This window comes from Leptonotus elevatus, chromosome 8 (assembly GCF_054856555.1).
Source record: "Leptonotus elevatus isolate MCC_2025b chromosome 8, RoL_Lele_1.0, whole genome shotgun sequence".
Classification (NCBI taxonomy): domain Eukaryota; kingdom Metazoa; phylum Chordata; class Actinopteri; order Syngnathiformes; family Syngnathidae; genus Leptonotus; species Leptonotus elevatus.
The window spans coordinates 16,411,090-16,423,255 of NC_141246.1; the positions used below are offsets into that span (position 1 = coordinate 16,411,090).

Here is a 12,166-nt window from a genome sequence, read left to right on the forward strand (position 1 = left end):
TAATTAATTGGTGTCTTTGTAGACTCAGAGAGTATTCATCATTTTTACTCAAAATAAATCACAGAAAAGGAAAATTATTACAGACTTAAATTGTCGAAACCTAATGCAGACAATCAGCATATAAAATGCATGGATGAATTTCCCAAGTGAATATAATGCCTTTAGGAATATGAACAATATTCCATGTGGATCCAAAGATGGTAAACGATTTTTGGCCATTACCTGAGCAGTTGGGCCACAGGTGTCCAACTCAAGGCCCGGGGGCCATATCTGGCCCGCCACATCATTGTATGTGGCCCACAAAAGCAAATCATGCGTCACCTGCTGCTAATATCTATATCAAAATTTCAAAATGTCATGTGTGATAAGTAATATCGTTGAGATTTTGCAGGAATTTTTCATTTTCCTATTTACAATAACGTCAGCAATAATTGAACAAGCTAATATTTTTGACTTCTGATTTCAAAAGTTGTTATCCACCAATTTGTTGTGTGCATGTGTGAGACGATTAATCGCTGTCATAATGGCCCGCGCCCAAAATAAGTTTGACAGCCCTGCTGCAGTCACTGTGATGTAATTTTGCTGTGGACAGCAAGTGGCAGTAGAAGGCAAAATGGCCGCCCTCTGAGATGGATAGCTTTTTCTGCTTAATTCATGTTCCACAAACCCAATATTAATCACTGTGTTTAGACTAGCATCCCTACTGTACTAGATTAAAACAGCAGATGTGACTCAGTTTTCAGTCTTTGAAAGTGGCACAGAAAGGACAATAGTGGCAGGTTTTAGCATCTTATCGGCAGTGCCTTTCTCCGAGGATGTGAAGAAATGAAGTGCAAAAAGAAAACAGGAAAAACAACTATTTTGTTGTATTTATTTCATGTTTATTACGTGAATGTTTAGAAAGTATTATTATTTTTTGTTCTATCTCAAGACAAAATTGTTGACGTTTTCACAAATAATGGTCAGCTGTACGACTAATGTATTTTGATTAGGAAGATCCTTTTTACTTGTCATTTCAGTCAGAATAAATAAAGTGTAAGTTGTATTTTTTGGGGGTCATATGACCCAAGTGGACATTGTAGATCCTTACAAATGTTCTTTATCATTCTGTTTTCCTCACAACGTTCAGTTTTGAGAATCACAGCAGTGAGGATTCTTGCAGAACAGCCTCAAGGCACCCGCCATCTGCCGCTGCGATTCATCGTTCCGCACCATTCCCATCCGTCTCACTGCTTCCTCCAACGATTTTTGGGTTTCTCCTCACACTCGGGGCCCTCGCAGGTGCCGGAAAGTAGGTTGGCAGGTGTGGGGGCAGGCTTTGCCGGAGCGAGCGTCTCCTTGCCGACGCTCGTGAGCAAAGCCGGGAGCTCGTACGAAATGGCCTTCTCTAAACGGTCCAGCATGCAACCACTCGTCCAGCTGCAGTGGTAGCACAGCGGCTGGAAGTTGGACACTGGATTCACTCCAAAGAAATCTTGATAGGCCTCCTTACTGGGCAGGTCAAACTTGCTGACGTTGGTTTTGGCCAGAATGGACTTGAAGATGTAGTACTTGTCTGGGTCAGTGACAATATCATGAAACACCTCATAGGGATCACTAAACCAGCCCAGCTTTTCGTGGTAGGTCTGGAGGTAACGGTCAACAAGGAGGGCGTGAATGCGCACTCGGATGCCATGCTGCCGGACGAAGGCAATCTTGTTTTCAATCTGGTTCTCTATCACCTGCAAGAAGAGTGTGAGATTAAATAGAGCCAGACACTATTTTAAACTAGAACGACAGATGCAAGACTTTGCCAAGGTTGAACTGTTGTAAGTCATACTTGGTTCAAGTCCTCCAACAGAGACGTCTCTTCCTTCATAAAGAGCTCCCGGCTGGTATCTACTGCGTATTCCTGAGTCCAAAAAGAGCTCACATACACCCGAGGAGGTTCTGTGGCATTGATGAGGGGCGCCATGCTCCAGAACAGGGCTCCGTAGACCCTCATCAGGTCCTGGGTGGTGAGACTGTCGGCCTTGTTGAGGATGATGCGGATTTGGGACTCACGGCCCTTCATCTGCCGGAAGAGCATTTCCAGCTCTCCTCCCACATCAAGTTTGGTAGGGTCAAAAACCAGGAAGATGAGATCAGCTCGGTCAATGAACCACTGGCACACCTCGTTGTAAGGGTACCCTGATGGGGGCGAAGGCAAACGAATGACTGTAAGTTCTCAGATGAATTTTGATGTCTGTTTTACAACAAGAAGTTGCAAAACGAGACGAGTCCATCAAATAGGTCAGTGGGTCGCAACTGTTGTCATCCTGGGATCCGCATTGCCCTACTGTTACAACGTTGCCACCCATTTTGTAAATACCCTCTGAAAACATACAGTCTATTTTTAAACATAGCATAAGTGAAGGCAATTCAGATCACAATCACCTGAGCGTGACATAACTGCATGTATAAAAATGAATACAATAAAAATTAAAAAATCTAAATGTAATTTATACCTCAGCTCTGTTCCTTTGCTGTTAGGAAAGTGCAACACCAATAATAATAATAATAATAATAATAATAATAATGCATGGGATTTATATAGCGCTTTTATAGACGCTTTACAATGGAATGGATTCATGCAGTTTGCATCCTTTTTAGGAACTGAACAATACAGACAAGTGCAACAGTAAAAGTTTTATCAGTCTTAAGGGGAAGTAAAGCCAAATGTTTTCTTTACAATAAGATGTTGTCTAAACTATTTTAAACATGGCATTCTTATTAATATTGTGTTTGTGGACTTTGAATTAAGCAGAAAAATCCACCTGTTTTTATCCATCTCAGTGGGCTACCATTTTGCCTCTTGCTGTTGAGACGGAAAATCACATCAAAATTGCTGATAGCTCAGGTAACAACCAATCATGGCTCAGCTTTTGAGCGTCAAATGACCAACCTCAGGTGAGCCAACAGATGAGCCATGATTGGTTGTTACCTGAAGTCTGAGCTAATGGCAAAATGGCCGCCCCCTGTGATGGATCAAATTGAGTGGATTTCGTTGCTTAATTCATATTCCACAAACACAATATTATTCAGAATACCATTTTTAGACTCTAGTGGGGCTATTATTCCCTGGATTGTACCCCACCTACTGCCCCAAGCCACTTGGGATAGGCTCCAGCACCCCCGCGACCCTTCTGAGAGATAAGCGGTTAATAAAATGGATGGATGGGGCTATTATTGGTTTGAAAATTGTTGAGTTGACTTGACCCCTATAATGATTACGATTAGAGTAAAAAGCCTTCTTGTGCCGTGTGACAATATATTTTTGTATGGCGCTGCGCAAACCCGTTCATACACACCATTTAACTCCGTCAAAAAATGAGGAACGTCTGGAAATTCTTACAAGCTTCCCACGACCCACCCAAAATGTGTACGTGAGCCACCAGTAGAGAACCACTAAAATAACTTACCTCTCTCCTGCTGCTTGCGGTTCTCAATGATGCCAGGAGTATCAACAATTGTGACCCTCTCCAGAATCTTGTGGGGCATCTCATAGCCCACCAGCCTTTCCAGGAAGCCCTGGCCAAACTTCTCCAAAGGCGAGAAGGAACGCAAACTGTCGGCTGCCATAACGATGCCCTCTATGGTGCGATACTTCTCGCCATGCATTATTACGGTATACTCAGAGGTTGTGGGTTCAGCACCTGATGGAAAGGTAAACAGAACATAAGGATCGCTGAGCTTTGGCATATCAGCTCTATAGTTTTACTTGCAATACGGAAGTGTTCCAGTAGTTCCAAGTAACATATATAAGCAAACAAAAGAAGTGTGGACCAAAATATGGATGCTGGGACTGCGTTCTTAGGAAAGCATAGTTCCCTTCCCCTGAGCAAGGCAGTTAACCTTCACTTCCTCTTTGTTGCCAGTGTGAATTTAAATTAGCTTCATGTATAAAAAAAAGAAAAAAGTATCAACAAATACTAATTCGTAGGGATGGTCGACACTACTCTTTTTTTTTTCAGACCGATCCCAGTACGAGTACTCAACCCTTGAGTAGTCCCCGATACCAATACCACCAGTGCTTTTGATACATAAAATGTCATCCCCGAAAAAAGAATAATTTCAAAGAAAGGTCTATACGTCCCAATATAACATTTTTTTCCTTTAAATTACATGAAATTAATGGGGAATTTCTGTTCTTCTAATTTCAAATTTCTAGTTCCAGATCATAAAATGGTCACAAGATCAGTTGCCGTCGTGAGTATCGATACCTTGAAATAAGGCCAGGTATTGGCCCGATACTGATACATGGTATCAGTACTCGCCTAAGCTCATGCTTATAAGTTACATCTGTGTTAACTGCAATATAGTCAACATAAAATCACAACTCCTTGATAAACACATCCATGACTATTTATACTTTTTGGAAAATACATTTAACCCTCCTGTTATGCAGCGGGTCAAATTGACCCATTACCTTTTTTTAATTAATTTTTTTATTAAAGAAATCAGTTTAGTGATTCTAACCAACTATATTTAGATTTTTTTTTTTGAGTCCGACATTATATATGACGGGTCAAATTGACCCAGGGAGTTAATTTGCTGTTTCTGACAAACTAACATACAAATAATAGGAGGGTGAACCAAATGCTCTTACCTGTATATAATTCTTGTGAGGTGTCATGAAGACCCAGCAGGTAGTTGATCATGGAGGACTTGCCCACACTCCAGGGTCCAAGGAACAAAACCATGGGTTTAGAAGCGATTTCCCCATCTACAGTTTGGAAGGAAAGACAACTAGACCCGATTTTGATTGACAGGCAGCACGTGGCTCACTTCACAAATTCAGTTTCTGAAAAGAAAAATCATGAAGCTCCCGAGTTTTTAGAACCTCCCTGCCCTGATTTCTTGTGCCATCTTGTGGCCATAATCTTTGATCATTCACAATCAAGATGTAGGCGCAACCTATTTAGGCTCAGATATGAATTGATACGCAGCAGTCGTATGACACAGTCTGTGTGATTTAACCTGTGACTTCGTGCTGCCTGAGTTCATTGTACTTGAAGGCTTGTTCCATCGGTTTGATGGCCGTGTGGAAGATGTTCAGTAGCTTCTTCATTGCAGCTGGAGACAAACGTAGTTGAGATTGAGAACATGACAGGTCAAAAGTGGGAAGGAGACATTTTGGGGAATGGGCGACAGTGCATTCTGTTGACATTTGACTTTTCTTTATTGTATTTCAGGTTGAAAATGTCATTCACTTCCTTACCTGTCACCTGAGCTGAGGGTTCAGCAGCAGCCAATCTCAGTGTGTCCTCAATATGGGAGCGGTCCCTCAGTGCTGGACCCTCGTTTGTTTTCCCTTATTGGCAGAGCAGACTGTCAGTCAGAATGCTTGACGCACCGATATCATGAAAACTTGTTAATTAATTTATGACATTATAAAGAATTGTGGGTATTCGTGCTTTGGATGATTATGTTTGAAACCCTTTTTTTCTTAAACAGCACATTAATTTTGTGAATGTGATCCAACCAAGCGAGTGGACCAGCTGTGCTCAGAACAGGCTTGACTATTATATCATGCTGTAGCACATCTATCAGTCTATTCGCTTCCTTTGCTATTTTGGTCCGTTTATTTCTGTACCAGAGGTTGTTGCTAATTCCTCTTTAGCCACACACAGTGTCATATTCAGTGGTATTGACAGACATGCCTGGGAAAGAAAGCCAGGAAGCTGAGAAAGATCTTTTAAGTGCCATGACCTTTTACATTTCATTTACAGTTCATTGCATTAATTGCAGTTGCAAATAAGTGTTTTAAAAATGTCTTTCATGTTAAGTCTATTGTACAAGTATGTTGTATGAGTATATGACAATTCCTTTGTTTTTCTTGTAGTACCGTTGGTCTGTGCAGACTCCTTGACCTCCGCCAGAGTGTCCTCCACCTCATGAGCCACTTCAGATGTTTCTTCTCCAAGATCTTCGACTGTTGCTTCCTCAACAGACTCCTGTGTGACTTCTTCAACGACCTGTATTTCAGGAATGACTTCTGGCTCTGCTTCAGGCTTTGAAAATGTTTCCGGCCCAGAAACAAGTGCAAGTTTTGGGACATCTCCTTCTAAGTCATTATTTGTAACATTTGGTGTTTCTTCCTCGGGTTCTGGCAACACTTCTGGCTCAGCTTTATATTCTGCTTCAGGTGCTGACATTGCTTTCAGTTCAACTTCAAATTGAGATTCAGGTTCTGAAATCACTTCTGTTTCAGTAGCACGTTTCTCGTCAGGTTCCGATATCCTTTCAGATTCAACTTCATATTCTGATATCGCCTCTGGTTCTGCTTCATATTCTGCTTCAGGTTCTAATATCACTTCCAGTTCAGCTTCAAATAGAGATTCAGGTTCTGAGACCATTTCTGCTTCATATTCAGCTTCAGGTGCTAATATCACTTCCGGTTCAGCTTCAAATTCTGATTCATGTTCTGAAATCACTTCTATTTCAGTAGCACGTTTCTCGTCAGGTTCCGATATCCTTTCAGGTTCAGCTTCATATTCTGCTTCAGGTTCTAATATCACCTCTGTTTCAGTGTCATATATTGCTTCAGGGGTTGATATCATTTCTGGGTCAGCACCATGTTCTTCTTCAGATTCTAACAAAACTTCTCGTTCACGGTTATAATCTGGTTCAGGTTCTGATATCGCCTCGGTTTCAGTGTCATAATGTGCTTCAGGTTTAGATGTCACATTTGGCTCCGCAGACTCAGCACTCATTTCAAGAATGTCTTCTGGCTCTGATTCAGCACCTTCTGGGCCCATTTTCTCCCCAGCTATTTCTCCCTCCTGTGTCTCCTCTTCTGTTTCCTGGAGCAGTTCCTCCTCTTCTAAATCGGCACCGTGAGGGATAACTGCTTCATCTTTTGGCACTTCATCTTCTGTGTCTTCACTTTTGTCTTCCTCATCCATCGACTCTCCTGCAGAATATACAACCTCGCCAACTGCTTCATCCTCGTTCATTTCCTCTGCAATGGATGCCTCATGTTCAGCAGATGCCACCTCCTCTTGGTTCTCCTGTACTGCGTTTTGGAGAACAGTTTCTTCTTCTTCTTCTCCATTGCTTGGTTCCTCAACAGTGGAAGGTTCAGTTTGTGCTATCTCAGCCGGTTCTTTGTCACCCTGTGAAGGTGAGGCTGACTCTTCTTCAGACGCAGACGGTTTTGGAGTACAAGGTTGACACATGGGCCTCTCTGGGGCCGGCGTGTCATTGGACGAACTCTGGCTGGTATGCTCCTCTGCTGTGCCACATCCACAGGAGAAGAGGTTTCTCTCCGGCTCCTGGAGCTGTACAGGCACCAGTGGGTCTTCATCAGGGATGGATGATCCTGGCACCAAACCACAAAAATAAAGAAGAAAAGAGTTCATGTTATCTAAGTGTTGTTGTTGACATGCTGAAGTGTAATTTTTTTGCAAACAACACATAACACATGCTGTTTTCCATCCTCATTGTCATACAGCAAGTTGTTGTATACATTATGTATGAATGTTGGCTTTTCATTTAATTACATGATTATTCTATCGAAATTGATTGAGGAACACATACACTAACACACCGCCCACAATATTAGGTACGCCTGTATAATCTAACAAGATCCGATATAAAAGCTATAAAATCGGCCTACTAAGTTTTGATTGATTTTCAGAGATATTAATTAAAATTTAAATTAACTCAAAGTAAACAGTTACTTTCAAGGTCACAACCTTTATTTAATTTTATCCGCCTACTCGTGTGAACACACAGTAGAGCACATTCTGATGCGAGGCAGTTATTTAGTATGTGTACAGTTCACATTACAAAGTGGGGACAGTGAAAAATTATTCTCAAACCTAAACAAGAAGTATTGGCTTTGTTGAGTTCTGTGCATCAATTATTGTAAAAACATTTTTAAAAGGATATCTGACCTTACAAACATTAACGTTGTTTTGCCTTTGTAAGTGCTTACATATAAATTGTTGTGTTTCTGACAACACATCAAGTATGAAATATATAATTTGCCTATACCTAAAAATGTGTTTGAGCGAGCCGTTTTGAAACAGTGAGGCTAATTCACATAACTGCCAAGCCACTTTCAAGTGATGGCTTGAGTCTATTGTACATTTGGTGATAGGGATGTAACGATATCCAAATCACAATACGATATTATCACGATATGAAGCTCATGATACGATAATTATTACGAAATTGTGGGGAGGTTGGCGACATAAAAAAGGTCACAATATTGTAAAAAAAAAAAGAGTTCATACAAAAAAAAAGCACCATATTGTGCTTTTGTACATAACAGCAATGCATATAAACAACCTCCAATCTCTAATGACACCTAATATTGAGGCACTTACTTGCTAATGTACGCACATATTGACTCGGTTCACAAGTATATTACGTTCCCATCCATCTGACCATTAGTGTGGATTTTAAATATAGAAGGGCTAAAACATGCCTTAAGAAAATTTAACTGCACAAAAAAGTAGCCACCAGAGGGTGCTAGAACTGCACAAATGGAAATCAACTTGACTTTTTGTAACATGTTAATATTGTGACATGACGACGACGATATTGTGGCAGTTTTAATATCTCAATATCATGATATTGCCGGTTTTTTTTGTTACATCCCTATTTCATACACCAGACTCAGCTTCTGTATTTGCTAGTTTGAGTGCATGGGTTTGGTTTCTGAGTTTTATCTGTACTATGATGCAAGCAGCATCCCCACTCTTGCAATAATCCCCCATTCACTCCATCTATTTCAAGATGCTGAATCACATATTAAGCTATTTATTGCAGATGATGTGCTTTACTAGCTTATCACGCTCTTTTGAGATTGTCATCATTCAAGTTCATGCGTCAAATGTCGCATGTTCAATGTGTATTGCCACTGTGTTGCCTTTATTATCGCACATAATACATGGAGGCGTGTCTCAGGTGTTCCACAAATGTCAGCAAGTGTCTGTTTAAGGGTTCCTTGGTCAACTCCTGCACTATGTTGATGGTGTGTGGAGGTCTGGGTGAAATGTGAAGTGTTGTGAGACATGCCTTGGAGCTGAAAGTCACCTTTCTGTTGCAGAAATAGATCCAGAATGACTTGTGGTGAAAAGAAGGACGTATATTTGTGATTTTCTTCTTCTTCTTTTTTTTTTAGATGAGGTGTTGTGACGTTTGCTTAGCAGCAAAATATGAGTGTGGATGAGTCACGATTTAATAAACCTAATTCCATGCATAAACTTACAAAATGGTTGTAAGTTAACGTCCATGGAATGTTTGAAAATATATTTGACAGTTTCCAAGTGAATCAATAGTATAGTTAATGGGAATTAAAAATGAGGTAAGATTCGGACCCACAACCTCTCTATAATGTGAGGCAAACATGCTAGCCACCACTATAGGCCACCATGCTGCCTACAAATTGATGCCAACAGTATTTTCAAATGTTCTTATTATTATTTGGTGTATGTATTTACATCAAACTCCAGTAGTCAAGATTAAACTGAAGTTTTTTTTTCTCTCCCCGACAACGTAAAATTTAGCAGATTTCCAGTTTATTGCAATTGATGTAATCATGTAGCCTATTCCTGTTCATCCCTCCATTCACAGAATTTTGCGATTACTGCAAACTTCAACACCCTTGCTAGGAATTTGATACACATATTATTGCACGCAAATCTATACAGTGTATTCTCATCCTATAAGTGCTTTAGCATGTCTGTTGTAGGCACATGAGAGACACTGAGATTTATCTACACTTCACAATAATCAATCACTATTGAATTGGCATATGACCTTAAAGTTAATGTATCTGTGTGCATATTCATTTAATAAAGACATCTATGGATTGTGGAAAGCCACAAAGAGATCAGTGAGCCGAGTATCTGGTGACGATTCAGCCTGACAAATGCCTGACGTGTGACTACAGCTGTTTGCTGGGTCCAAAATGAACCTATTGAAGGGCACACAAGGATATCCTCATGAAGTTGAAAACACAAACTAATTGCACATCATTTTCTTTATAGCTAGTTCTGATGTACTTAATAGAATCAATGTCATTATCATATTGTAACATCTAAAAAGAATAAATGAAAAACAGAAGAAAACAGATTCAGTTGCAAAATAACTTATTTCATCGTGATTAATTGGCGTTTCAAGTGAGTGTGCGTGGTTGTGTATATGTCGCGAGCCTAAATCAATCTGTCAGCGGTGTCTCTCCAGAGCAATGTGAAGGAACAGCAGGCAGAACATTTTCCATCAGCTGGTGTCCCACCTCAGACTGACATTTCCATTTTATACCCTCAAAGCTCCAAACTGCACGTCATCAGTATTCTACAAACATTTTATATAGGATTAATTCCTATGATTCATATCTATATATTTTTTTCACATTATCTTTTGACCACTGGAGAAAATAGTCCAAAAGATCCATAATGTTGGTTCACTGTGTTTCCCGAGCAATAATTTTGTGTCCAAACTAAAACCATACACCTATCGTGTAGTCATTCTGTTACAGTGTACAGTATAAGCACTTTCTCACTTTCCCTCACCCAATCCTCATGAATGCTGCACTACAAATCATACTTCACATGCGTCAAGCACAGCTGCACTGACATGTTACAGCACAGACACCAAAGCCTCTCAGCCATACCTGCAGCAGACAGAGCCAGCAGAGCCAGAACGCAGCACACATGGACCAGAGACTTCATTTTGGCTGCAAGGGGCCACCCCTCCTCTTCCCAAGATATATATACCCCTGAGGCAGAGTTAAAGGTCATGTGCCCGGTGGAGGTGGGGCACAGCAACTGTTGTCTTACCCCGATTGGTTATTTCAGCAAGCTAGTAGAATTCTGAGTAGCATACTAAACTTACTATACTGAACTACACTAAAATACTGTACTGTACTTCAATGATAAAAAGTTGATGACATCAAAGTTAACATTTTATTTTAAACATACACAAGAAGGGTCATCTTTTGAGCCATTGTACTTTCATGAATACTGTATATTATTTTGCTCAAATGTGATCAATCATGACTGTTTCAATGGCATGGTAACCCAGTTCGGTTTTCCCAACCAGGGTCCTCTAACACACAAGTGTGCCATGAGAGATCATCAGGGATGTCATGTGAAATTATCCAGTTTCACTATAAATAATGTACAGTATATGTTGTCTTTCCATGCCAGCTATCTGTGTTTCCACGTTGCTATTCATACAACAGAAGTCATGCAGGCTTCTTGCCAGTATGTCAGATTTCATATTGAGTCGGTTGTGTGAGTAATTGAGACATTATCATACTACTACTTAGTCGTACTTTTTGTGACATTTTTGTTAGGTAGTGTGTAAATGTAAAATATGACTTTGCTCATTAAAAACGGGCACACATTGATGTATCAGTTAGCGCAACTGTCTCACAATTGAGCGATTTGGAATACTAATGTTGGGTAGTGATGGGCCAATTAATTCTGTGGTATTGATATATCGACTTACACGAAAGCGATTTACACAACTCTTTGGAGCCACCTGGTCTCAATACATTTTGTTCACATTTGTAGCTAGCGCTCTTTGATTGATGTTGGCCTGCTGAATTTGCATATATGCTCATGTTTAGTATTCTATCTTGTTTATATTTGTATCCTATGGGTTGTCGGTTAAGTATAGTTGGTTGTTCACAAGAATTCCAGTTTCCTCTCTTCTGACTTTTACATGGATTCTTTTATCATTACAGTTCTTCATTGTACTAAATATTTTCATACTGTTTTAATGAATTTATAGTTCCCTTTGGCTCTAACTTTTACATTGTATTTTTTTGTGTGCAATTTATCTTCATATCTTATCAAACTTGAGCAACCTGATGAAGCCCTTAGCGAAGTGCCTTGTTGTAAGTCAAATATTTTTTTTCCTGTGTGCGGTAGCAATCCTGAATCCCCTCTTTGTTTTCAAGGATTCTTTATTTCCTTACACCACGAGCACCAGATCAGTTTGATGAAATATCCTGGTCACCAACTTTATGGTTTATTTCTCCAAGTAAAATGTCATTTTGGGGTTACATTAATTTATATTTATCGTAATTCATATATTTTTTTAAGTTTTATTTTTTACATCCTTCATAAAAAAACGAGTAATGTGTTATCAATTAACTAAACGAACGCATTAAAATTATCCAATG

The 12,166-nt window shown here is 39.9% G+C and overlaps 1 protein-coding gene across 1 annotated transcript; it reads right to left on the bottom strand.

Moving 5' to 3' along the window:
* Positions 1-866: 866 nt before the first annotated feature.
* On the bottom strand, positions 867-10,722 carry srla (sarcalumenin a). Its single transcript, XM_086083938.1, has 8 exons — positions 10,649-10,722; positions 5,867-7,342; positions 5,240-5,332; positions 4,999-5,094; positions 4,628-4,744; positions 3,441-3,674; positions 1,820-2,169; positions 867-1,721 (listed from the first exon to the last, which is right to left on the bottom strand). Exons 1-8 carry the CDS (start codon positions 10,704-10,706, stop codon positions 1,227-1,229), a joined length of 2,919 nt encoding a protein of 972 aa, XP_085940064.1. The 5' UTR covers positions 10,707-10,722; the 3' UTR covers positions 867-1,226.
* Positions 10,723-12,166: the final 1,444 nt, after the last annotated feature.

Excerpts from the sequence above, each read along its gene's own strand:
- srla (XM_086083938.1), bottom strand. The coding sequence starts at position 10,706 with ATGAAGTCTCTGGTCCATGTGTGCTGCGTTCTGGCTCTGCTGGCTCTG. Across the intron at positions 3,675-4,627 it reads CTCACAAGAATTATATACAG|GTGCTGAACCCACAACCTCT; the intron begins GTAAGAGCATTT and ends CCTTTCCATCAG. Across the intron at positions 1,722-1,819 it reads TGTTGGAGGACTTGAACCAA|GTGATAGAGAACCAGATTGA; the intron begins GTATGACTTACA and ends CTCTTCTTGCAG.